Below are 23,372 nucleotides of genomic sequence, written 5' to 3'. Positions count from 1 at the left end.
GGAAGGTTCTTCTGACGTAGAAAGGTGGCAATCTCCTGCTGTAGGTCGCACACCCGAGACAGCATGGCCCCACGACTCAGCCAGCGTACCTCACAGAAGTAGAGCAGGTCGTTGTAGTGCACGTTCACCTCATCCATCAGTGCCTGGAACTGACGATGGTTAAGGCTGCGGGAGAGGATGGAGTTGACGACCTTCACCACGACAGACATGACACCAACGAGGTTGGCAGACTTAGCGCACAGGGACTCTTGGTGGATGATGCAGTGCATCTTGTTAATGGGCTGAGTGTATCCGGCGGCTGCACAGTGACGCACTAGCAGCGAAGCGGCGCCCTTCTTCTCACCAACCATCGCCGGGGCACCGTCGGTCGTCACACACACAAGACGGGAGAGGTCCAGGGAGTGCTGATCAACACACAGAAGCACGGCGTCGCAGATGTCTTTCCCAGTGGTGGTGTCGCGCAGCGGGACAAGCTGGAGGAATTCCTCACACACTTGAAAGTCAGCGGTGACGCCACGGATGAAAACGGACAGCTGGGCCGTGTCCTTTGTGTCGGTGCTCTCATCCAGAGCGAGGGAAAAGGCGACAAAATTTGAGCTGCGTGTTTTGAGTGAGTCGTGCACGTTTTCCGACATATCCTCGATGCGGCGACGAACGGTGCGGGACGAAAGGCTCACGTTCTCAAAGGAGGAACGCTGCTCTGGACAGACGGAGTCCACTACAGCGAGGAGGCATTCCTTGATGAAGTCCCCATCCGCGAATGGCTTCATTCGGCGAGCAAGGATGCGGGAGACTTCATAACTGGCGCGCGTCACCTTTTCGGCCTCAGTATTCTGCTTGCGGAAGAGTGAAGTTTGTTTCTCCAAGTTGCCTGATAGTCTAACCATGGCGTCCTTCCTTTCGGTGGCAGACACCGACGCGAAGTTTGACGAGCGGTGCTCTGTCTCCCAGTGGCGGCGCACGTTGTACTCTTTTAGGACAGCCAAAGTCTTCAAGCATATGAGGCACTGGGCCTGTCCAAAGCGCTCGATGAAGAAGTACTTCTCCCACTCAGGGTTGAAGATCCGACGCTCGAGGTCCACTTTCCTCTTCTTAACACGCTGGGTCGCAGACATGATGAGCTGAAAAGGAAGAAAATTAGGTATATCAGCAATGAATAAATGATGTAACAGCAAGCAATCTGGGGCACAAAAAATCTCGGAAAACGAATTGTACAGATGAATGTATTTATTTTGCGCGCACGTGGCCAACGCTGAATATGACACAGTTTCACCGTAAAACTGAAATACAGGAAATGAATCAGTCTGCATACTTTTTTTTTTAAAGAGTTCGTTTTCCTTTTAAACAAAAGTTCGTCAATTTCGTTTTCCTTTTAAACAAAAGTTCGTCAATTTCTTTTTTCTTTTACAAACAGAAAGTTCGTTATATATATTTTTTCTTTACAAATAGAAAGTTCGTTATATTTTTATTTTTACAAATAAAAAGGGAGAATAAAATTATTTAAACGCAGCAAATGAAAGATAATAACATGTTCTAACAAACAAAACAAAGCAAATTGAAAGAAAGTGAAAATTGAAATAGGTTTAGAGAACTCTGCGTCGCTTACCTCTTTGTTGCAAGTTATTTGTCCCAGACACCAACGTTTGTCGCAAGCTGACTGAATCGGAAGGACGTCCGTATCACATGCCGGCTGATTTGAAAAGACCGCCTATCAGCAAGCAGGCGGTGTCTAGGCAAGACAGTTCCCCGTGCGCATGTCTTCCGGAAGAGGACGGTGCTGAAGACAAAATGTCCCTTTCTTGAATTCAGACCGGCTAAATATAAACTCTTACATTTACAAATGATATGAGTTTTACTGGGAGGTCCGCGGGCCGGATTGCAATAATAAAGCCTAGCAGGGTGGCGGGCCGGACGCTAAGCCTTCGCGGGCCACATCCGGCCCGCGGGCCGGGGGTTGCCCGCCCCTGCTTTAGAGGTTTCCCGATTGAATATCTGCGGTGCGATCTGGTCAACGTCGGGTGGAATCGGGTTCTAATCGGGGAGTAACTGTTCGGACGCGGTAATACCAACCGCTCGGTAAAATAACATCTAAAGCCGCGTCTGTAACAATTGGTTGTCAGGAGTTGGATTCGGACCTGGGACTAAATTTGTTAGGCCCAAATTTTGGACACCAATTGTGTTAGTACTGTAACAATTGGTGTCGAGGAGTGAGATCGGACCCGAAGCGCGCTTAACGCGCTCACAATTACAAGCTGCCGAAATTTATTTTGTTTTATAAAACCCGAATTTTGAGATCGCGCCATGGACAATCAAGGCGATCGGATGTCGGTGGGGGAGATAGACGGGTTAGGGGTAACCCAGGACTTAGGGGAAGAAAGGGAGGAGGAGAGCAATGAGGAGGTGGTTGAGGGGGTATCAGGCGCACAAAATGGCGTCCTCGCGCACGTGGGTGTAGCGGCACCAAATTTTGCCGCGCCCGCGACCGCAGCAGCGCCGCTGGTGGATTCGAACCTTTTTATGTTGCAAATGGGGGCCCTTATGGAGAGGCTAGAAGCAAAAATGGGGGTAATGGGGAACCGGATGGATGCTCAGGGTGAGCGATTGGAGGGCCAAATGGGGGTAATGGGAAACCAAATGGGGGTAATGAGGGACGAAGCGAGGAGTACCGGTGAGGGGTTAGACAACGGGATAAAAGAGGTGAAAAATGGGTTAATGGGGTTAGAAAATAGGATGGAGGACAAATTGCGGGAAATAGGGGAACAATCTGCCAGGGAAATCAAACGAATGGGAGAGCAGATAGAGGAGGTAAAAATCGGGGTAGAAACCAAATTGGATGCTCAGAGGGATGAATTGGGACAGATGAGGGTGGCATCTACAAAAGAGATGAAGGAGATACGACGAGGGGTAAGTGAGGAGGTTTCGGGGCTACGCGAGGAGGTAAAGCGAGGTGAGAAGCGTATGGAGAAAGAGGTGAGAAATAATACGGCAAAGTTACAAGGGGGAATAGAAGATCTGACGGAGGAGGTGGAACAGCTGACGGAGGGACAAAAAGAACTAGTGGAGCAGGTTCAAAAGAACACTGCAGTACTCGGAGGGTTGAAGGCGACACAAAAAGAAATTAAAAACGAATTAATAGCGACACAGAAGCAATGTCAGATGGTACGTGAGGAACTGACAATGAGGGTGGACGAGGTGACAGAGATAATGGAGACAAAGGACCGGCAGGTGAGGATGCACATAGAGACGGTCACGGTAGCCTTAGAGGACGAACTTGAGGAGACGCACCGGGAAATAAAAGAGGTGAAGCAAAAATTAGAGGAAGTGGAAGAAGAGGTGAGTGAAATTAAGAAGAGACGGAGGGAAACTAAGAGGGAGATAAAGGAGGAAGTCATGGAATATGTGCAAGGTCGGTGCTCAACTCATAATGTGATGCTCACTAACCACATAAAGAGTTTGCAGGTGGCAAAGGAGGTGCGGAGACGAGGTACGGAGGTGAGTGGCAATGTATATGATGTGAGGAAAGCTTCAGTCGGCTTGGGGATTGGTTTGGATCCGGGTGTTCGTGAGAGGCCGTTGGTGAAGTGTGCGACAGGTCTGGTGTGCGAAAAAAGAGGTGTGCGAGAATGTCCGACCATGGGGTGTGTGAGGAAAAAGTGCACGCCAAGGAGTGAGTGTGCTGTCGAGAGTGAGTCGGTCGTAGCGCGTGTGCGAGGGGGTACATGGAAGCGCGGTGTGGTGAGTGTTACGGAGGAAGTAACGGAAAAGTGTGCGCAAGAGTGTGCGCGAGAAAGGTGTGTAACGGACGGGTGCATGAGGAAAGAGTGTGCTGTCGAGAGTAAGGGTGAGTGCGCGACCGAGAGTGGAGGTGAGAGTTGTGAGAGTGAAACGGAGCGTGAGTTGGTTATGACAGGTGAGCGAGGATGTACACCTGGAATGGAAGGATGCACACCTGGAATGGTAGAGCGTGTGTGGGAATGCACACTTGAGTTGGTCGTGAGGCACGTGGTTGGGTGTGCGGGTGAGAGCACCCCTGTGATGGTCACAGAGGAGGTGACCGAGGAAGGGGCGCGAAGAGGTGTGTTGGTGAGGTGTGCGAGCGACGAATGTGTGCCAAGGTGTTCGGTGGTCAGGTGTGTGACCAAGGCTGGGAGTGGAACGAGTGTACCTGGGTGTGTAAGAGAAGGTACGACGAGGAGCATGGAAACAGCTGGAGGTATGAGCAAGAAAGGGGTAGCGTATGCATGTAAGCATGCAGGTGAAGCATCGACGGTAACCGGGTTCGAGGTTAGAACGACTTATAGCCGAATCGGGCCCTCGGTGCGCGTCGGGCAGCTTCGCGTGCCGCGAGGACCAGCGGGGATCCGAACCACGGCGGTTTCGAAAGAACCGCCGTACGCGATCCACGCTGTGCCTCGCTTGGAACGGCCGCGTCCGGCTCCACTAGGCGGAGCGGGCAGCCCGATAGGAAGGGTCGCCATGGCGACCACTTTCTATTGAGACGTGCCGGCAGGTCGAGATCGGGACATTGGATGGCTCCACGCCGAGGTGGTGCGTGGGATCTCGGCCCGGGTAAGCCCCCGTCCCAGCCCCGAATGCGGGACGTATCCAGCCGCTGGCACAAAACGACCCGCGTTCATTGCTCGGCTGTACGAAGCCGGGCTGCAGACGTGAATTGGCACACCGAGAGGATGTAATAAGTAGACGGGTGAGGAGGATAGTGTTTTGGCCCCGAAATTAGAAAAAGGCAAAATTTGATGATTGGCAGTAATGATTGGCAGATGATGGGTAGAATTGGCAGTAAATGGAAAATTTTTGAATTGGTTGGAATTTGGATGAGCCAAATTTGTAGTGGGAGATGCCCGATGTGGTGGGATGGCAACTCTGTCATCCCTCACAGTGGGGGCAAATGCGCTATAGATTATGGGGTGTATGGCAGTGAAAACTAGCCCGGGTGGGTTAGGATATATCGTGTAGGGATCTAGCGAAGATGACATTAGGTAACGTTAAGTTTAGATAGTGACTGATACCTGTAGTGGGGACGCAGGTAGTTTAGTGTGGATGATAATGACGTGGGAGCGCAATAGTTTAAAGGGACGATGCGACTGGGAAGCGCAAGTTTCAGAGGGGAGTAGTTAGCTGAGATGATGCCGTGTGTTTGAAGATTGAACAGGTGTGATTGAACAGGTGTGATTGCACAGGTGTGCAACTGAACAGGTGTGTGGAGCAGTGTATGAGGGAGTAGTGGTGATTGCGTGTTGTGTTGACCAAATGGTCCAGGAAGAAAGGAGGGTGCAGGTGGCACCAGGTGTGAGGGCACAGGTGTGCAACAACAGGTGTATGTGGCTGTGTGGAATAAATGGTAGTGTGGAATATCTGGAGTATTGGAATGAATGGTCGTGGAGTGAGAATGGTGGAAATTGTGGAGTGGAGTGGATGGTGCGAAGGTGTGAATGGGGGAAGAGTGGACCCCCATCACGGATACCCGGGGCGGGTAGTGTAAGTGTTAGGTAGAGGGTACAGGTAAATTGTGGTTGGATATTGGCATCTGTGGTGCGGGTGAAAGAATGGTCTTTGGATGGGTGCATTAGTGTTGTGGAAATGGCTGGGCGTGTAGCCTGTTAGTGTGTGTAGTTGGTTGGGCGCTCCACCACTGTGAGGATGTCGGCCAGGTGAGGCCGCAGGTGGGCTCTGGGAGCCGGTAGTAGTTGTTGTGGATGGGGCCCGAGGATCCGGAGGACGGACCCGGGTAGCCCAGTGCCAGAGGGCACCAAGGGGTGACAGAGCCAGGAGAGGGCCTTCCCCAGTTAGTTAGGTTAGGGTGAGGAGCTAGGTAAGCTCGGGTGGCAACTGCAGTGGTGGAGGTGTGCAGGTGGGTAGACCTGCTGGGAGAGCTACACGTCGCAGCCCAGAAATTGTGCGAGGGCACCGGGAGATGAATCGGGGGGGGTGAGACCCCAAATTGAGAAGCACCACAGTTTGGTCAATGGGAATTGGTTATTAGAACCCATAGTGTAAGTTGGCCAATGGATTGGCAGGGAGAGACCCCGGGTAGTGTAAAGTGTGTTAAAATCATTTAGAGGATAGTTAGGATGAAGGATCTCCTCACACCATCTGCATCCACTCACCTGAGGTGACAGGTACTCCGCACCATGCCATGTTTTGATTATTTTTATGATGCAAATGTTTGGATTGTGAGACGCATCATGACGTGGGTGTGACATTGTGCGTAATTCCATCTCTCCCTCCTTATGAGGATTGATGATGAATTGGTGATGGCAAATTTTGAAGTCGAGGGATTGTGGAGACGAATTTGGTATAGGGGAAATATGGGGAAGACGTGACAGTAGTGACGAATTGGTAATGTGCAGATTTTGTACATATGGGGTAAGGGCAAGGGTAGTGTAGGTGACAGGGGGGTGACGTACGGTAGGGACGAGCTTTCTCACTTCGCCCTCCGTACGCATTTCGCCTTGCATTGCCTTATTGATGTGTACCCTTGTGACCTTACCCCTCGCTCAATTGTCTCTTTTGTCTCCCACATGACCTGTGCGCCATTGGGTGCCGAGGGGAGCGTGCGTGAGGTGGCCATTGTGCGCACGAGATTCTCAGAACCAGCATGCATTGCGTTGATGTACCACTTTATGGACCGCTGTTCTGCGGCCAAGTACCACTTGATGGACCCCAGGTTCTGGGGCAGGGCACCTCTGTTGGAGACCGGCCATAGTGGCCAGGGAATCTTGCTTGCGGACCTCGGTAAGGTGGCACCTATGCCAAACAGGTGGACCACCCTTAGTTGGCCCCTGAGGCCCTAAATAAAAAACGAACACAAGTTGTGCTTTTTTATATTTCCAAGTAGGCCGCATGAAGCCAGAAGACGTCGGGAAGAACATCGGCCCAGCAGAGAAAGAGAAGACCACCACCAGTTGTTTTGTTGTGTTTATTATGAACCATGGTGACTGCGCACCGAGTGGTGCTTTTGGTGCTTTGTGGTGCTTTTGGTGCTTTTGGGTGCTTTGGTGGTATTGGTACTGGTGCATCGATGCAATGCGTGCTGTCTCCTCCCTCCCAACAGGAATTTCTTTTTCTTGTTCCCTAAAAAAAAACAAAAAAAAAACACAGGTCCTCGGTTGCGTTGTAAATAAGAAATAACGTCATTGTAAATAATGCTCCCCACCGTAAATGTATAGTTTGAGAATAATTCCGTAATTCGGTTAGCTGTGGGCTTGAGTCTGTTAGACAGGGTGCAATGCAATAGGGGGACATACCTATTTGTGTTTTAAAATTGTCACACTCAGGGTCAGGTTAATTGTAGAGGGAATTACACCTACGTGTCACACTAAGTTAAAGTTTAGTAGGCCCGAGCACGGGCCTGAAGAAAGGAGGGTGCAGTGTAACGGTTTTGAGAAGTGTAACGGTTTTTTGAGAAGTGTAACAATTTTGGAGGAAGTGTAACGAATGTAAAAAGTATGGTTTTGTTATGTGTAACATCCTCGTAATGTAAATAATGGTCGCAGCCGTCCTCCTAGTTAATTCCATTAAACTTACACGCAGGCCACGATATATCTTTTTAAATAGTGTATTTCCTTATTCTATGTAGGCTAAATATGTGTTTCCCACTAGATTGACTTTGCATTGTATCAAACAAAATAAGCGTAGGCCCTTCCAATTTCCCCAAATCATCTCCGCTCTCCAAAGTTCCTTTCAAAAGGGTGCGAGTTGTGTTCAATCCCGCAAGCCGCCATTGCCCATGTGCTAATCTCGGAGAAGAAAGGCGTGTCTCCACCTCGTCATAGAGGGGAGGAGTGAGCCAGAGGGTCGCATGGCCAATCAGCACCGCGGTGAGCGACCCGGTAGGCGTGCCCTCGCAGCCGGCGGCTTGATTCCGCCCCGAGTTATAAAAGCGACTGTAAGGGACTGCTTCACGAGATGACCTGGGAGATGAGCGAAGAGGCGACACCAAGAGGAGCGGTGAGATGCGAAACGCTCCAAGCCAAAGAGGAGAGGTACTCGGAAAGGAAACCAGCTTTGGAGAGACGCGCTGAAAGGAGGGAGACGGCTCCACCAGAAGGAGAGGAGCAGGTGTGCCCGAGCCAGCGCGTGACGTCTACAGCATCGGCAGCGGATACGCGACGAAGGGTTTTCCTGCCAAAAACCGCGAGGAATTGAGAGCTGCTGCCTCCGACCCTGCCTCCCCCTCCAGCAATCCACCTCAAGCCCTACCTGCCTGCAATATCCCCCGTGTAAGTGTGAACGTCGTCTGTCCTACTCGTTGTCTTGGGATTAAGTAAATTGAATAGAATAAGCTAACGATGCACTGTGTGACTGCTTTTTCCATCCATTGCTTGTAAATAATTTTGGTCGCTCTTCCTTTTTGCTTGTGTGTGTATAATAAATCTGTTCTTCCTCCGTACTCTGTCGTCTTCTCTTTTCCTTCTCTTTCGGTCGCTTTAGAGGTTTCCCGATTGAATATCTGCGGTGCGATCTGGTCAACGTCGGGTGGAATCGGGTTCTAATTGGGGAGTAACTGTTCGGACGCGGTAATACCAACCGCTCGGTAAAATAACATCTAAAGCCGCGTCTGTAACAATATATATATATATATATATATATATATATATATATATATATATATAGCAGTAAAGTATGTTTGTTTGTTTGTCCTCTTATAACTCGAGAACTACTCATCGCAGAGAAAAACCAAAGGCATATTCGGAATCAGTACGTCTCAGAGCAACTACAGCACACCTTAAATTTTAAAAAACATCGGGTTTTAAAATTAGCGTATTAGCGCAGAAGCGCTGGCAGAAGAGGGAGGGAATCGAAGGGAGGGAGCGCAGCGTTCCCTCTAGCGCTTCGCAGCGCCAGCGCTTCTGTTAGCGTAATTAGCGTATTTCGGAACGTTAATTTTTTCAACTTCATTATTCGGAATCAGTACGTCCCAGAGAAACTTCGTAATGTTCTTCACTTCACTTCGGGCTTCACTTCACTTCACTTCGGGCTCACTCTCGTGGGTTGTGCCCATTGTTTGCAGCGGCGGTGGTGGCGGTTTGCCGCCGTGATCTTGATTAGCGGCGGCGGTCGTTTGCCGCTGCATTTGCCGCTTTGCCTCCTCAACCTTGGCCTCGTGCTCGTCTCTTCGCTCCTGTCTGCCATCTGCATGGTCCCGGCTCTGCTCCTGGCTTCACCTGCTCGGCTCCTTCGCTGTTTCCTCGGGCCCACTCCCGTGGGTTGTGACGATTGTTTCGCCTCCTCACCCTTGGCCTCGTGCTCGTCCCTTCGCTCCTGCTGGCATGGCTCTGCGGTACTCCGCCGCAAGGCTTCTCCTGCTTAAAACCCGCTCCACCCCATCATGCATCTCTGCAATCAAATCGAATGGACTCCTGCGTCGACCCAGGTACATTCACCGTGGCTCCGGTCGTAAGTTTGTTTATTTACAATCAGGTCACTCCATCCCCATCCTCTGGTCGGCTCAGCGCACTCCCACTCATCGTCCCAACACACCTGGTCACAACAACGCACAAAATCGCACCTCCTGTCTGCGAACCCTGGCCAAATCACCTGGATTCATACCCGCCATACAAAACAACATCAAGCTCACCCTGTTCAATACCCGGTCCCTCGACAACAAATGCCTCATCCTGAACGACTACATCCTGGAAAATAAACTGGACTTTCTCTGTCTCACTGAGACCTGGCAACAACCACTGGACTACTACACGCTCAACCTCACCACACCCAATGGATATTCTTACATCAATAAACCACGCTCGGAGGGCCGAGGTGGTGGAATTGCCGTTATTCACCGACAAGACATCAAGACCAACCTCATCTCCATATCATCTGCTCCATCATTTGAACACCTGGCTTTTAAACTCTCTGGTCACACACAGTCAGTCATGGCTGTTGTCTACCGCCCTCCCAAACCACACCCATCATTCCTGTCTGACTTCTCCTACTTTCTGACCCAGCTATGTTCCCTCTCCCCCTCAATCCTCCTCCTTGCTGATTTCAATATCCACATGGACTCCACTGACTCCACGCTAACCACTGACTTCACTGATTTACTCACCTGCTTTAACCTCACTCAACATGTCAACTTTCCTACCCATAACCGTGGTCACATTTTGGACCTTGTCTGCTCTACTGGACTAATTTTGCACCATCTCTCTGGCTCCGACCTCACTCTCTCTGACCACCTAGCCATCACTCTGACCATCAACATCCCCACCCCAGCACCAAGGCATTATCGCACTATCAACTTCCGTAAGCTAAACGCTCTTTCACCTACCTCATTCTCATCGACCCTCTCTGAAAAAATGTCCACTTCTCCCTTCGTTGACCTCCACACCCCTTCTGACCTCACTGACTACTACAACCACACGCTCTCCTCCTGCCTTGACCAACTTGCGCCTATAAAAACCAAAACAGTTTCTTTCACCCATTCTGCTCCCTGGTTTACCCCTGAACTCCGCCTGATGAAAACTCGTGCTCGCCAACTTGAAAGACTCCGCAATAAAACAGGTCTCACAGTTCACTCCCAGGCCTACAAGGACCACATACAACACTATAAAGATGCCCTCTCCCGCGCCCGCTCCGCCTACTACTCTCAAATTATCCACTCTGGCTCCGGAAACCCAAAAGCACTCTTCTCTACAATAAACAAACTCCTCAGCCCCCTGAACACCACCACCCAGTCATTCACAATAGACAACTGCATCTCCTTCCTTTCATTCTTCCAACGCAAAATTGAAAACATCTACAACAGCTTGACCACCGCCGCACCTGCTCCCCCTCAAACCACCTGCCCCCCCTTATCCTGCCATCCCCTGTCTCAATTCTCCCCAGTCTCCCCTACTTGACCTCTCTGAACTCCTCATCGGAATGAAAACTGCCACCTGCACTCTTGACCCCATCCCCTCCAGCTTTGTCAAGGCCTCCCTTCCTGCTCTCTCTCCACTTATCATTGCAACAATAAACTCCTCCCTGTCTACAGGCATCGTCCCACCATCCCTCAAAATTGCTGCTGTTACCCCCATTCTGAAAAAACCTGGACTAAACCCTGACACCCTAAATAACTTCAGACCCATCTCCAACCTACCCTTTCTGTCAAAGGTTTTGGAACGCGCTGTAGCCACTCAACTCAAACATCACCTCTCTGCCAATAACCTGTATGAAACATTCCAATCCGGATTCCGCTCCTACCACAGTACTGAAACTGCTCTCCTCAAAATCACCAACGACCTTCTCCTCTCCTCTGACGCTGGCAACCTCAACATTCTCATCCTCCTCGACCTCAGCGCCGCCTTTGACACCATCGATCACACCATCCTCCTCACCCGACTTGAAACCACCTTTAACATTACCGGCACTGCCCTCTCTTGGATTAAATCATACCTCTCTGACAGACGTCAGTTCATCTCCATCAATAACTGCAAATCCCCCACTGCTCCCCTCCCCCAAAGTGTCCCCCAAGGTTCAGTTCTTGGCCCCCTCCTCTTCATCCTTTACCTGTCCCCCCTCGGTCACTTAATCCTCCGTCATGGTCTCCAATTCCATTGCTTTGCCGATGACATCCAGCTTTTCATCTCCACCAAGTCCATCTCCACCGCCACCCACTCTATCCTGACAAACTGCATCACTGAAATAAAATCCTGGCTTCAAATCAACTTCCTCAAACTTAACTGTGATAAATCTGAAATAATCATCATTGGCCCAAAAACGCTCACCAAGTCCACCCATAACTTTGCCCTCAACATCGACGGTTTCCCAGTATCCACCTCCCCTCACATCCGGAATCTTGGCATCATCTTTGACCAAACCCTCTCCTTCGACAAATACACTAAACAGATCACAAAGACAGCCTTCTTTCACCTGAAAAACATTGCCCGTCTCCGTCCATCCCTCTCCTCCATGGCTGCAGAAACCCTCATCCACGCCTTCATCACTTCCCGTCTGGACTACTGCAATAGCCTCCTTTATGGTTCACCCTCAACAATCACCAATAAACTCCAATACATTCAGAACTCCGCTGCCCGTCGACTCACCCATTCCCGGACCCGTGACCACATCACCCCCGTCCTTTACAAGCTTCACTGGCTCCCCATCTCCCAGAGAATCCAGTACAAAATCCTCCTCTTGACCTACAAAGCCCTCCATAACCTGGCCCCATCCTACCTGGCTGACCTCCTCTCCAGACACACTCCCACCCGCAACCTCCGCTCTGCTGGTACCAACCTCCTGACCCCCCCCCATCCGGACCAAATTTAGATCCTGGGGGGACAGGGCCTGCTCCATCGCTGCTCCCACCCTCTGGAACTCGCTAGCTCACACCATCAGAGACTCCTCACTCACCACATTCAAAACATCACTCAAGACCCACCTGTTCAACACTGCATTCAACATTTAACCCACAGCATCTAACCCCTGACTATCTCCTCTCCTTCTCCCTCCTTTGTGCTTTGAATATTTCCCTATTGATTCTTCTTTTTTGCAATTGTTTTTATGTTTTGCTATGCATTATGTTTTGCACTCTGTCAAAGCTTCTTTGGGCTTCCTGAAAAGCGCTATATAAAATAAATGCATTATTATTATTATTATTATTTTTCAACTTCATCCGATCGACATGGGACCAACGGCATGTGACAGAGAGTGAAACATACATGCTACATTTATTTGACGACAATGAGTTCCGACTTCCGGGTTCGTGCCGCCAACCCTGTTCGTCTCTTGCGGCACAGAGGGAATTACCAGTGAACTGGTACTCAATTTGCCGACCTCGGTAGGATGACAGGCTGAATCAACCCCCCTGGAGTTAAGGGGGAGGAGGAGGGGAGGGGGAAGAGGAGGGGTGGGGAACGGGGGGGAGGGGTGGGGAACGGGGGGGGAGGGGGGAGGGTGGGGAGGGGGAGGGGAAGGGGGAAGGGGGAGGGGCCCTTCTTCCCCCGGGCACCCCCACACCCTCCCCTCCCCTCCTCTTCCCCCTCCCCTCTTCCTCCCCCTCCCCTCCTCCCCCTCCCCTCCTCCTCCCCCGCCCGGCAATGCCGGGTACTTCTGCTAGTATATATATATATATATGTATATATAAGCTCCAGTAACGTTGCAGTCACTACAAAGGGATTAGTGTTACTATTAGATGTACTATAATAATAACGTTACGTTATTATTACGAAAATTATATGATAAAAAAAAAAAAACCGAGGTGAATTCCTTACTTCCCCTGTTGCACTGCTTCAATCCATCAACTTTCCATTCATGACATTGGGATTAAAGTGTTATGGTTATATTTACTAGAATATTATTATTATTATGAAAATGATACTACTGAAACAAGAAACCTGGACTTAATTTGTCCGAAGCGGCAGGAGAGTCATAATGCCTAAGGCCTATACATAAGTATTGTTAGAAGAGACGTAATGCAGATGCTTTTGATATTTGATGGTCATTTTAACAATCGTTTTGTTTGTTTGTCACACTGCATGAAAAACATAAAGGTAGAGCATGGCGATTGTGATATACTAGGGCGTGCCCGTACGTGCGTGCAAAAAAACATGCGTGCAAACAACAACAACAAAAAAAAACTTTGAAACCACGTGGCAGTAACGACCACAGAACCCCCCCCTCTATTTACATGAAATGGTTTGGTCCATTCGCAAAGCCAAAGCGAACGGCTTGCGAGTACGGTAGAACCCCCCCCTCTATTTACATGAAATGGTTTGGTCCATTCGCAAAGCCAAAGCGAACGGCTTGCGAGTACGGGTAAATAAATCGCCATAGCTCGGTAACTACTTCTCCGATTAATATGAAACCTTGAAAAGGCACATCCTCAGGTCCCCAGCAATATATCTGGCAAGTTTCAATTAGATCGGACCCGTGGTTGTCGAGAAACAGCGGTCACAGACAAACACACACACACACACACACACACACACAGACACACAGAGATTACTGGAATTATAGATAGATGACAGGTTTGACGATATGTTTAGCTTGAACGACATATAACTCAAAATGGCGGTGCGTGGAGTCAGCCGCAGCACTGCCGTAATGGCATCAGACGTAATCACATCACCCTGTCATGTGACCAGATTCTCTGCTCTGATTGGTATATGTTTGAGGGGACATACATACACACACACACACACACACACACACACACACACACACACACACACACACATACACACATACATACGTACATACGTACGTACGTACATACATACATACATACATACTGACGGACAAACACTGTTCTAGACGGCTACGCCATAAAAAAATTACCTGATATTGACCATGTCCTCAACCATTTCTCGGATATGCATTTACCGATCTTGTTCAAACATGGCACACAGAAATTGTATGATGGGTTACATATGCTTGCCTTTTTTTTCGAGATCAAATCCAAGATGGCTGACTGGCGGCCTGTTTTGTTACTTGAACGTTGTCCCCCAACCATTTCTCGACATACATGGATCGATTTTGTTCAAACTTGCCAAAAAGGCAATACATGAGTTTTACATATGCAGATTTTTTTTGTAATCTGACCAAAGATTTCTGACTGATGGCCTTTAACATCTTACAGCCAAATTACTAAAGCCATGGGGGCTATGACATTTAATGTCATTTTCTTGTTTCTATCTAAAGGTAGTTTAGTATAAATGCTTATTTAAGGTATTTTTAGTCTTGCTTCGAAAGGGTGTGTGTGTGGTGTGTGTGTGTGTGGTATGTGATGTGTGGTATGTGATGTGTGGTATGTGATGTGTGGTATGTGATGTGTGGTATGTGATGTGTGGTATGTGATGTGTGGTATGTGATGTGTGGTATGTGATGTGTGGTATGTGATGTGTGGTATGTGATGTGTGGTATGTGATGTGTGGTATGTGATGTGTGGTATGTGATGTGTGGTATGTGATGTGTGGTATGTGATGTGTGGTATGTGATGTGTGGTATGTGATGTGTGGTATGTGATGTGTGGTATGTGATGTGTGGTATGTGATGTGTGGTATGTGATGTGTGGTATGTGATGTGTGGTATGTGATGTGTGGTATGTGATGTGTGGTATGTGATGTGTGGTATGTGATGTGTGGTATGTGATGTGTGGTATGTGATGTGTGGTATGTGATGTGTGGTATGTGATATGTAAAATGTGATATGTAAAATAAAAATTATTAATCCCATCCCCTCTTAGACTAACCCCCCCTCCCCACCCCCAATTCTAAACTAGTGCTTCTCTCTTTGGCTAATGCTCCTGTGCCACAAATTTGCATTTTTGTGTGTTTCTGCATTCAACCACTTGTCTGATCTATGCAAAACTTAAAAAATTGGAGTGACTCTCCATAGAGAATATTCTATTGCTAACTGACATCATAGGTCACATGGTATGGCAGCTATATTGAAGTAAAGGGAAAAAATGGACATTTTCTCCGAAACCGCTCAACGGATTTTTTTTTTTGAAACTTGGCATATATCATGAACTCTCTATGGTGTATATAGGGTGTTAACGATAATCATTGGTTCTTTGCAACTGTCAAAATATTCTGTGCATATTCATTTTCTCCAACACAGATGTTTCTCAGATAACTTTGTAATTGTTTTACTTGCTGAAAGTGAAGATCATGCTGGAAAAATGAAGTTGCACTTTCCTTTTATAATCTTGTTTGTCTTTGTCAGATGGAGCAAGGCCTGTTGGAAGAGTAAGACCGGCCATGGCTGCCAGACGAGAGGTATCATTGTCATTTTGTCACATTGCCATCATTATTGTAATCCTTTGTTTCATTCAATGTGTGTGTGTGTGTGTGTGTGTGTGTGTGTGTGTGTGTGTGTGTGTGTGTGTATGTGTGTGTGTGTGTGTGTGTGTGTGTGTGTGTGTGTGTGTTTGTGTGTGTGTGTGTCAGTGTGTGTGTGTGTGTCAGTGTCAGTGTGTGGAAAATAAACACTTTTATGAAATTACTCCAATAACGTACGTTTTGCCGATTAACCTCTCCATTGACGTAAAAACTGGCTTCATCGGCAAACAACATCCCAGATGAGAAGTTTGCGTCATCGTTCAATTTGCTTAATACCCATTCACAAAATTCCATCCGTCCATCCGGGTCATCTTCACTCAGATGCTGCGCCATATGCAATTTGTATGGATGGCATTTGTTTGCTTTCAAAATGCACCTGATACTCGATCTGCTGACACCGCTTTCTGCAGACAACCATCGTGTACTTTTTAGGGGACTCCGTGTAAGCGTTGTTAGTATTCTGCCCGTTGTATCTTCATCTGTGGCTGTACATCTGCGACCACTTTTAAAAACCCGATGTATGGTTACTTTTGGCCCACCCTGTATATATATATACAACAACAACAACAACATGCATTTTAAGGCCATTTTCCCTGCTAGAGCCGGGGTTAGCCTTGCGGTCCCCATGACAATCTTCTCCATTTTGCTCTATTTTATGCATCTCTCCTTGTTAACTCCCTTGCCCGCATTTCTTCTTCCACCATCTTTAGCCAAGTCTTTCTCAGTCTTCCCCATCCTCTACTTCCTTCTACATTCATTTCCATCACTCTTCTCAACCAGTCACTTTCATCCTTCCTCAACACATGACCAAACCATCTCAACCTGTTCCTCTTCACAGCATCAATCACAGGCTCTATTCCCATCATCTTTAGCAATTCATCATTTGTCTTCCTCTCTCTCAACGATACTCCACACATCCACCGAACCATTCGCATTTCCACCCTTCGTTGCTGCTCTACGTTCATTACCCATGTCTCGCTCGCATAAATCATAACACTTCTCACACATGCAGCATACACATTTCCCTTCAGCTTCAACGACACTCCCCTCCTCATCAGCACGCCACTCAGTTCTCGAAACCTCTTCCATGCACATCTCACTCCAGCAACCGTTGCCGAGTCTGATCCATCTTCTCCATTCAGCATGTCTCCGAGGTAGCAAAATGTTTTCACACCTTCCAGCTTCTTCGGTTGAACTTCGGTTGAACTTGGGGCCGATTCAGAAGAAGACCTTGGTTGGTCGAAAGCTTGTCAATAATTAAAGATCGAAGTCCTGAAGCTACGTCCACGTCTGATTTAATCTCCCGATTATTTATTCAATGCAAATGAGACGCCCTGCTCGTATTGTGGAGTTTCTACTATTTCTCACAGTTCTATATATTGTCGCGATCCCGTCTGGGGAATGTATCCCAGCACGGAATACGGACGTAAATGTCCGGGCTTCAAGTAATCCACGGAGTGGACAAAAGAGACGTAATCAACACAATTGTGTTTTAATCGGCCTTCTAGGGGTAAGGCACGATGCTTTATTGGCTCGATCACAAAAACCATGAAAGGTAACAAATGGAATAGGCTGCACAAGCCTGCAGGAACGGTCGGCCACAGACGCTCCCACGAGACGCAGGTAAGATCCTCGCGGCTCCAATCGACGAGCTCCGGGACTCCAAGGATACCAGGATGGAATACCACACAAGGCCGCCAGGAACGGTCGGCCAGGAGCTCCAACACGAAGCAGGCAATATAGGACTCACAGTTCCAATCTACGATCTCCGGGAATCACTCGTTCTCTTCCGGAATCACTCACTCGTACAATCCATAACTATAAACGATCAGCACAACTCGCTGTCGTGAGGCGTAACGAAAGTCCCCTCGCCTCGAGGCCTCGAACCTCCGAGCTGCGTCCGTATCATCAGATGGCGGCCGCGCTCTCTGACCCTCCACCAATCACGTGCCGACTCGCCTCCCAATCGCGTGAGGCTCCAAGGAGGTTACGTCAGTGGTGGGCGGGGCACTCATTTGGGTGAGAACAAAGGTGGTTTCACCGGGGGTTTCTCACAGTCCTCCCCCCCTAAGTAAAAACCCCGTCGAATAGACGGCGTTTTTAAAACCAGTATTTGTAGTAGGTGCAAATCACATGGCAAGATGATGGCGGGAATTGCTAACAGGCAATTAACGCCATTAACAATTACTAACACTTGTTAACAACAATAACGAAACAACGCAACGCAATGGCGCAACACAATAACGCAACAATAACGCACTTATTAACGCAACAGGCAATTAACAGGCGTTAACAGGGTAAACAATGAACCAGTTTTTTTTTTTTTTTTCACACCCAATATTAAACACCATACACCCCATTAACATCTACCCCACAAGAGTTACACTTCACCCAAAGCACAATAGAGAAACAAGGGAGCCAAACTCAAGGTGGGGAAACATTTACAGGAGGGAAACGGACCGAGACCTAGAGCGGCGGGTTCTCCTCCGGTGTCGAGAACGACAGTCATATGCGTAATGACCCTTTTCACCGCACTGGTAACATCGATCTTTCGGGTCGAACGGCCTGCGGACCAAAGGGCGTCTGAAACGAGGCCGCCGCGACATGCCATTCGACATCTCGACGCACACCCGCGATCCGCAAATTAACCTTCCATCAAGGGCTCTGACCGAATCTTCAGCATCTCGTGGATCTTCAAACTCAACAACTGCGAATCCAGGTGGGTTCCGAGCAACCCATACGTTGCGGAGTGGTCCGTAATGCCCGAAGACCCTCCCTAGCTCGGCTCTCGCTGCTCCATTGCCCAGGTTTCCCACATATACCTTAGCATTAGCGTTCCTGCTGAATCGCGACATGGCGGGAGCGGTCCCTGAGGAGCACGGCACCTGAGGTTGGCTTGACGGGAGGCTCGGGTGGACTTCAGCTGACGCAACGTCACCGTCGGAAACTGGAGTCGAGGCGCTAGGCTCCTCGGGCCAGAGTGAAGATATGTCTGACTCCGCCCCTCTCTCCGCCTGTTTACTCTGGGCTCTAGGGACCCCCCCACAGGTCAGAGTCAATGACTCCTCCCTGGCTATGGCATCATTGCCAATCAGCAAGGAGACCCCGGGTATAGGGTAGTAGGGTACTACCACACAGGTCACTGGACCCTTAAAAATGTCACTCCGGACCTCGAGGAGGGCAAGGGGGTACCGGCCAAGAACCCGGTCAATGCCCCGAAGGAGGGTATACTCGCCGGTATAACGCATCTGAGAGGCCGGAACTACCCCCACCCGGAGAACACACCGTGTCGCCCCAGTATCCCGAAGGTATTTGGTCTCAAACTTCAGCATCGAATCGGGGCCACCCACTAAGGCTGTCCCTGAATACTCCTGATGCAGTGGATGAATGGAATTAGCCCCGGTGGCAGTGACCTCGGTCACCGATGCCACCGTCGTGTGCGAGGGCCCGGCGGATGAGTTCCACTGATCTCCCTCCGACTTAACAGGAGGGTTGCCTCGGTAGGCCGGACTGGCGGGATTAGAGAAACAGCGGTTTTCACCGTGCCCCACGCGTTTGCAGAAATCGCACCAGGGCCCTGCCCTGGTCTGCGGCTCGCGAGCGCCCCCAGTGGAGGTCATCGGAGAACCCTTCCCCTCGATCCAGCCGCCGGGCAGACGGGGGGCGGTCTTGATCGCAGACTCCTCCGTCTTACGAAGCGACTGCGTGACTTGCAGCATTTTGCACGCCAAAACATGTTTATCAATAAGGTTGACGCAGTCTGCCAAGGAAACAGTGTCTTTGTCGACAAGAAACAATGCTAAGTCAGGCGGAAGCTGTTGATCGATACGGTAACGCACCAGGAGTTCCGCAACCGCTTGAGGTAACTCCACCTTGCTCCCCTTGAACCATCTCTGCAGCTGTTCCAACAAGGCCCGCGAATGTTCCTCATAGGTTTGACTGGACTCACGAGTCCAGCTGAAAAAATTTCTCCTATAAATACATGCGGACACCGCATAGGCATTCAAAATCTCGGCCTTCAATGCCCTGTATTTGTTTGCGTCCTCGGTTGCCATCCTCGCATATACCTCCCTCGCCTTCTCAGATAGATGGCTCACAAGATGGCCGACCCACAAGCTCTCATCAATGCCACCGGCAGCCAACAACTTCTCCGCCATCTCCAGATACGCTTCTGGCTTCGTGTCTCCCGTCCAGTCCGGCAAACGAACATGAACAGTTTCCGGGACTCTTGCAGCAGACCCCTCTGCCCGCAGTCGTTCAGTCAACATTCGCAACTCATGCTCTCTGACGCGTTCAGCTTCTGCTGCCGCATGCTCTCTCGCTGCTGCCGCACGCTCTCCCTCTGCTGCTGCCGCACGCTCTCTCTCTGCTGCCGCATGCTCTCTCTCTGCTGCTGCACGCTCTCCCTCTGCTGCTGCCGCACGCTCTCTCTCTCTCTCACGCTCTCTCTCTGCTGCCGCATGCTCTCTCTCTGCTGCCGCATGCTCTCTCTCTGCTGCCGCATGCTCTCTCTCTGCTGCCGCAGCACGCTCTGCCTCTGCCCTGTCATTCTCCCTGTTATACATGTCAAGTTGTTGAACCGGAGTCAGCCCGGTCCAGAAGGGCGAACGCATGCATTTAGTCATGATGGAATCGCTTCCTAACATCTCGGGTTGAGTGACCGGGTCAAGGCTGCTTGCGTCGCTCACCTCGCCACCCACGTGACTGTCAACATGATCAGGTTGAACTCTCACTTCCCTGGTCGACATAGCTTGGCTACGAGTTATCATACGACCAGGCACAAAACACAACCTCAACACAACGCTCAAACACAACGCTCTGTTGGGGAAATACGACACAACTACGCAATATCACCCGCACATCAAATTGCCAATGAGAAAAATACCACGTACAAATACTCACGTTTTTTTTCTTTTTTTCGGTTGTTTGGAGGGATCCGAGGCTATTCGCTTATTCTTTGTCGGTTGTTTGGAGGGATCCGAGGCTATTCACTTCTCTGCCCAAGACAGCGTCCTACGGCGAGAAAGTTCCTCCCAGACGGCGTCCGCTGGTGAGAAGGCGATGAACAGATGCCAGAAGATGTCGTCCACTGCAGAATTCCCGTCTCAATCGAATGGCTCTTACTTGAATGATCCTAGGACGAGCAACCCATTTGTCGCGATCCCGTCTGGGGAATGTATCCCAGCACGGAATACGGACGTAAATGTCCGGGCTTCAAGTAATCCACGGAGTGGACAAAAGAGACGTAATCAACACAATTGTGTTTTAATCGGCCTTCTAGGGGTAAGGCACGATGCTTTATTGGCTCGATCACAAAAACCATGAAAGGTAACAAATGGAATAGGCTGCACAAGCCTGCAGGAACGGTCGGCCACAGACGCTCCCACGAGACGCAGGTAAGATCCTCGCGGCTCCAATCGACGAGCTCCGGGACTCCAAGGATACCAGGATGGAATACCACACAAGGCCGCCAGGAACGGTCGGCCAGGAGCTCCAACACGAAGCAGGCAATATAGGACTCACAGTTCCAATCTACGATCTCCGGGAATCACTCGTTCTCCTCCGGAATCACTCACTCGTACAATCCATAACTATAAACGATCAGCACAACTCGCTGTCGTGAGGCGTAACGAAAGTCCCCTCGCCTCGAGGCCTCGAACCTCCGAGCTGCGTCCGTATCATCAGATGGCGGCCGCGCTCTCTGACCCTCCACCAATCACGTGCCGACTCGCCTCCCAATCGCGTGAGGCTCCAAGGAGGTTACGTCAGTGGTGGGCGGGGCACTCATTTGGGTGAGAACAAAGGTGGTTTCACCGGGGGTTTCTCACAATATATATATACAGACTTGGCATTTAATATGGATTTTTTTTTTTTCTTGACTTGGGTTTACTTTCTCAACTCAGTATATCAATCTGGTGAGTTTCTTTTACACTTTGGTGATTTATTTGTTAAAAGAACCATGTCACTGATTGTCTGTCGCAGCAAGAAGTCAACAACAGGATTATATTACAGGTGGCATGGCAAAATGTAAGGACAGATGCATTTGATGATTGGCTTCACAGTCGGGTATACAAGGGTTGTTGCGTTCTGTATTAGTGGAAAAGAACTGCTGCACGTCTCCAAAAGTTATTGCCGCTTCCTCTGGAGATGGTCCGTCAACTCGACAATGCTGTTTGTCATGGAGTGGTGGCTTTACGAAATTACGGCATGAAACAGCGTGCTATTGCTCGGCAGTATGGCATCACTCAAGGTCAGGTGTCAAAGATCCTGAAACGAACTGCTCAGAGGGGTGTCCCTACTCCAATACCGAGGCCAGGACGTCCCCGCAGAACCAGAAGGAGGGATGATCGCCAGCTGCACCGGTTAGTCTGCAATGGCCGTACCAAGTCAGATAATCGGCTTAGGGCTGAGTGGCAGCAACTGACAAATGTGCCTGTATCCAGAAGGCAGGTCAACCAATGACTGGTTCGAGCAGGCTATCGTGCCAGGCATCCCCTGAGAAAGCCACGCCTGACCAGACAACACCGCCAGCGCCGATTGCAGTGGGCCAGAGAGCACCGTCAATGGCAGACAGGACACTGGAATCACGTGATCTTCAGTGACGAGTCTAGATTTCTGGTCTATCGTCAAGATGGCCGCGTCCGAGTGTGCAGACAAGTGCATGAAGCCTACAACAAAGATTGTATAGTGCCAAGAGTCCAAGCTGGAGGTGGTGGGGTGACCGTTTGGGCTGCTTTTCATGCAGGGGGCAAAACTGACCTGGTTGTTCTGAATGGAAACCTGAACCAGTTCAAGTACAGGGCCATTCTGGAAGAAACATTGCTTCCATTTGCTCGTGCAGCCTTTCGAGGAAACTTTGTCTTCCAAGATGACAATGCACGGCCTCGTCGTGCTCGCATGATCCAACACTTTCTTGCTGACTGTGGTGTAGAGCATATGGAGTGGCCTGCCATGTCCCCGGATATGAATCCGATAGAGAACTTGTGGGCATAATTAACGCGTCAAATCGACCACTTGGACCAGCAGCCGACCTCTGTGCGTGAATTGCAGCAGGCTATTGTCACTGCATGGCAAGCGATTCCTGTCCAAACCTTGGCAAATCTCGTGAACAGCATGCCTCAACATGTACCTGCTCTCCTGAATGCTCGTGGGGGTTACATGAAGTACTGAACTGTAATTTTACTGTCCGTAATCCCAGTCGTAATTTAACTTTTGTTTTTGTTAAAAAATTTTTTGGCTAATGTGCAAAATAAAGAGATACTTCTGGAAAACGTACAGAAGTTTAACACAGTACTGTCCACGAATTGAGTTCGATATCAGTTTACATCACTTTCAAGGATCAATTTATTTGTTTCAAAATGTCAAATGTGGTTTTTGTTTCTTTTAAAGGTCACATTAACAAAATCTAGAATAATTTCAACATAATTCCAATGAACTTTTGGTTCTAAGACATCTTGAAAAGTAAGTTCACCCCCACAAAAAAAATATTCCATATTAAATGCCAAGTCTGTGATATATATATATATATATATATATATATATATATATATATATATATATATATATATCTGTGTCGTGTCGTGTTGTGTT

General features: G+C 49.2%; 1 protein-coding gene across 3 annotated transcripts in view; it reads left to right on the top strand.

The window, feature by feature from the left end:
* Nucleotides 1-23,372, top strand: part of LOC137424249 (uncharacterized) — a 201,648-nt gene that overhangs the window by 50,704 nt on the left and 127,572 nt on the right. For all 3 annotated transcript variants that reach the window (XM_078775971.1, XM_078775969.1, XM_078775972.1), the window contains exon 6: nucleotides 15,667-15,719. In XM_078775971.1, the coding sequence (XP_078632097.1) occupies nucleotides 15,667-15,719 (53 nt within the window). The remainder of the gene's footprint in view (nucleotides 1-15,666; nucleotides 15,720-23,372) is intronic.

This window comes from Myxine glutinosa, chromosome 1 (genome assembly GCF_964187855.1).
Source record: "Myxine glutinosa chromosome 1, kmMyxGlut1.1, whole genome shotgun sequence".
NCBI classification, from domain to species: domain Eukaryota; kingdom Metazoa; phylum Chordata; class Myxini; order Myxiniformes; family Myxinidae; genus Myxine; species Myxine glutinosa.
Note: the sequence above shows the minus strand (reverse complement) of the source record. Positions and strands in the feature narration are given on the sequence as shown.